Raw genomic sequence first — 3,967 nt, 5'->3', positions numbered from 1 at the left:
AGAAAGAATCTTGCTCTGTTGCCCAGGCTGGAGTGCAGTGGCACAATCTTGGCTCACTGCAACCTCTGCCTCCCAGGTTCAAAAGATTCCTGTGCACATCACGCCTGGCTAATTTTTTTTGCATTTTTAATAGAGACCGGGTTTCACCATATTGGCCAGGCTGGTCTCAAACTCGTTTCCCAAAGTGCAGGGATTACAGGTGTGAACCACTATGCCTGGCCAATGACTTCTTTCTTTTCTTTCTTTCTCTCACTCTCTTTCTTTCTTTCTTTTTTTTTGAGACAATCTCACTGCAACCTCCGCCTCCTGGGTTCAAGTGATTCTCCTGCCTCAGCTTCCTGAGGAGCTGGGATTACAGGCACTCATCACCATGCCTGGCTAATTTTTGTATTTTTAGTGGATATGGGGTTTCACTATGTTGACCAGGCTGGTCTCCAACTTCTGACCTCAGGTGATCTGCCTGACTTGGCCTCCCAAAGTGCTGGGATTACAGGTGTGAGCCACCGAGCCTGACCAATGACTTCTTACATTTCATTGGCCACCTACCTTACAATGGTGACTGGGAAATGTGACTTTTTAAAGCTGGGCATATTACCACCCAATTAAAATGAGCGTTTTGTCAATGAGAAAGAAGGAGAAAATGAGTATTTGATAGACAACTAGTTGTCTCTGACATGGATTATTTTTTGTATATTTCATTAAAGTATTCTAAACTCTTGTGGAAATGTATGGCAATATAGCTTAAGGACTGCCAGTGTTATTTTGTATTGAGTATACAATGAAATAATGAGATGTAGAGGTAGCACATATACCAGCAAGGACAACAACAGCTAACATCAGGCATCTATCATGTATTAAACTTTTGTTGGGCTTACATTTTATTGTATAAAAAAACACTGAAGTTCTTGATTTTATAAATGTAGGAATCAAAGCTCAGGAATATTAATTTTCCATTGTCACATAGTTAATAAACAGTGGAGTCAGGATTTCAGCCTAAGTCTACATGACTCTACTATACTTTTTCAAAAGAAAACTTGTTTTTGGAATATACTGTGAGGCTGGGCCCAGTGGCACACACCTGTAATCCCAGCACTTTGGGAGGCCAAGGTGGCTGGATCACGAGGTCAGGAGTTCAAGACCAGCCTGGCCAATACGGTGAAACCCCATCTCTATTAAAAATACAAAAACTAGCTGGGTGTAGTGGCATGCACCTGCAGTCCCAGCTACTTGGCAGGCTGAGGCAGGAGAATCGAATCACTTGAACCTAGGAGGTGGAGGTTGCAGTGAGCCGAGATTGTATCACTGCACTCCAGCCTGGGCAATTGAGGGAGACTCCATCTCAGAAAAAAAAAAAAATTAATAAAAAATAAAATAAAATCTATTGTGAGCAGAACATTGAATGTAAACCTAACTTTGGTTAGATTCCTAACCCCCATTTTTATGCCTTGTTTTATTAGCTTTAAGGAGGTGGGAAATAGAACCTTTCTGTACATGGCTAATTAAGTACTATTCAGAATAGGAAAATTCTAAGGTAAATAAAGTAATAGCTTAAAAAATTTATAATATTCGTTGTAGAAAATTCAGAAAGCATAGAAAAATGTGAAAAAGTATTAAAATTGTCCAAATTTCTTCCACCAGAGGTGGGTTTAACTTTTTGGCATATTTTCTTCCACCCTTACTCTGTGATGTTTCATAGCTGATGACATTCGTAAATAGTTTTGTGTTTTCTTTTATTCCCTTAATATATTGTAAGCATTTCTTCATGTCATTAAACTCTCTTTATTAACATACCTTTCAATAGCTATGCAATATGGAACTTATAACCTTAACCTAAATGATCAAAAGATCCTTAAGAAAAAAGTAATCTTTCAGTATCTGAGCTTAACTTTTCAAAGGGTATTTAAAGCCTTTAAAAGACTTTAGAGAGAAAACTACTCTCAAAAAGTAGAATTTTAAGCTCGAGGTGTTGGGAAAGGAGTAGAGTTAGGGGGTCATTGAGGCTGGTGGCTCCTCCAAATCACGTAAAGAAAGCATGTCACCTCCCACACCACAGATGGCGGAGTCCCAATGGACATTGTTAATTTTACAACAGAAATTACATTAAGTTTTAAGAGTGTAAAACTTTTGGCCGGGTGTGGTGGCTCACGCCTATACCCAGCACTTTGGGAGGCCAAGGCAGGCAGATCACCGAGGTCAGGAGTTTGAGACAAGCCTGGCCAACATGGTAAAACCCCGTCTCTAATAAAAATACAAAAATTAGCTGGGCATGGTGGTGGGAGCCTGTAATCACAGCTACTCAGGAGGCTAAGGAAGGGAGAATTGCTTGAACCCAGCAGGTGGAGGTTGCAGTAAGCCTAGATTATGCCACTGCACTCCAGCCTGGGCGACAGAGTGAGACACCATCTCAAAAAACCAAAACAAAGAGCGTAAAACATTTTTCACATGTCCATTTTAACACATCAGAATGAAATATTGCACTGAAAATGGTAAAATCATGAAGAAATATTCTAACAGATGTCTGGGTCTACTGTTTTTTGTGTGTTGTAGGTGAAGTTGGTGATTGGAAAAATGTGTTGAGTCAAACTCAGAGCCAGGAAATGGATGAAAAATTCAAAGAGTGCTTAGCAGGCACTTCCCTAGGAGCAAAGTTGAAGTATGAATCATATTGCCAGGGTTGATTCCAGTCAATTCAGCAGGACTCAATTGTTTTTCCTTAATAATAATTAAGTTTAAATAATTGAATGAAAATTCAGTCAAATAATCAAATAATGTTAATTAAATAATATTGAAATCTAAACAATACAAATTTAATAATAATGATAACATCTGAAATTTTTAAACACAAATGTAAGTTTGTTCACTTTTTCAGGGAAGGGCATTTTAGCTGTCCCAAAGGGACACTGTGATTAATGCATCACACTGGAGTTTTAACTTATTTCATGCTCTAGGTTCACATAAGAGGGTAAGCAGATACTACCAGAGACACACCTAGAGCTGTGTTTGCCCATAGATGACAGAGGCCTGCAAATGATGCACAATTTTCTATACTTTCCTCATAATATAACTCCTTTCTTACTATGGATAAAAGCACTTGAGGTGGCTATCTCAGACTTACTGTTGGGAGAGAGTTAATACCAACTCTGCAATAAATTCCATTCTAATTTGGTTCAAGAAAAAATGCATTGCTCGTCTACTCCATGAATGCCATTGCAGTAGGCCTTAGGAAGGCTTCCTCTCAAGGGACTTTATGTTTCTACTTAATATGATCTTTCATTCAATTCAAAGCTAAAGGTAAGAGATTTTGTTATTCTACCATAAAGACTTTTTTTTTTTTTTTTTGAGACAAAGTCTCACTCTGTCACCCAGGCTGGAGTGCAATGGGATGATCTCGGCTCACTGCAACCTCCACCTCCCAGGTACAAGCAATTCTCCTGCCTCAGCCACCCGAGTAGCTGGGATTACAGGTGCACAGCACCACGCCCAGCTAGTTTTTGTATTTTTAGTAGAGGCAGGGTTTCCCCCTGTTGGCCACACTGGTTTCCAACTCCTGACCTCAGGTGATCCACTTGCCTAGGCCTCCCAAAGTGCTGGGATTACAGGTGTGAGCAACCACAACTTGCCCATAAAAACTTTTTCTACCACAGAGCCTCAAGTAGTCATGTGGAATTTACAAGAGAAGACAGAAAATATTCTAGAAAGGAAGAATTCTGGCCGGGCAAGGTGGCTCAAACCTGTATCCCAACACTTTGGGAGGCTGAGGAGGGCTGATCACTTGAGGTCAGGAGTTCCAGACCACCCTGGCCAACATGACAAAATCCCATCTCTACTAAAAATACAAAAGTTAGCTGGGCTTGGTGGCATGCACCTGTAATCCCAGCTACTGGGGAGGCTGAGGTTGCAGTGAGCTGAGATCATGTCACTGCACTCCAGCTTGGGCAACAGAGTGAGACTTTGTCAAAAAAAAAAA

General features: G+C 40.3%; 1 protein-coding gene across 3 annotated transcripts in view; it reads left to right on the top strand.

Annotated features, from left to right (window-relative positions):
• The window catches only part of SULT6B1 (sulfotransferase family 6B member 1), a 49,555-nt gene extending 46,234 nt beyond the window's left edge, over positions 1-3,321 (top strand). For 2 of the 3 annotated variants that reach the window (XM_037740758.1, XM_037740757.1), the window contains one exon: positions 2,548-3,320. In XM_037740758.1, coding sequence (XP_037596686.1) covers positions 2,548-2,678 — 131 coding nt within the window. In that variant the 3' untranslated portion in view covers positions 2,679-3,320. Of the gene's footprint in view, positions 1-2,547 lie in introns of all 3 variants that reach the window. The other variant, XM_017534904.2, reaches the window with a different exon arrangement.
• The last annotated feature ends 646 nt before the right edge of the window (positions 3,322-3,967 follow it).

The sequence above is a fragment of the Cebus imitator genome, unplaced genomic scaffold (genome assembly GCF_001604975.1).
Source record: "Cebus imitator isolate Cc_AM_T3 unplaced genomic scaffold, Cebus_imitator-1.0 Scaffold88, whole genome shotgun sequence".
Lineage (NCBI taxonomy): Eukaryota > Metazoa > Chordata > Mammalia > Primates > Cebidae > Cebus > Cebus imitator.
This window is presented reverse-complemented; position numbering and strand designations above follow the sequence as displayed.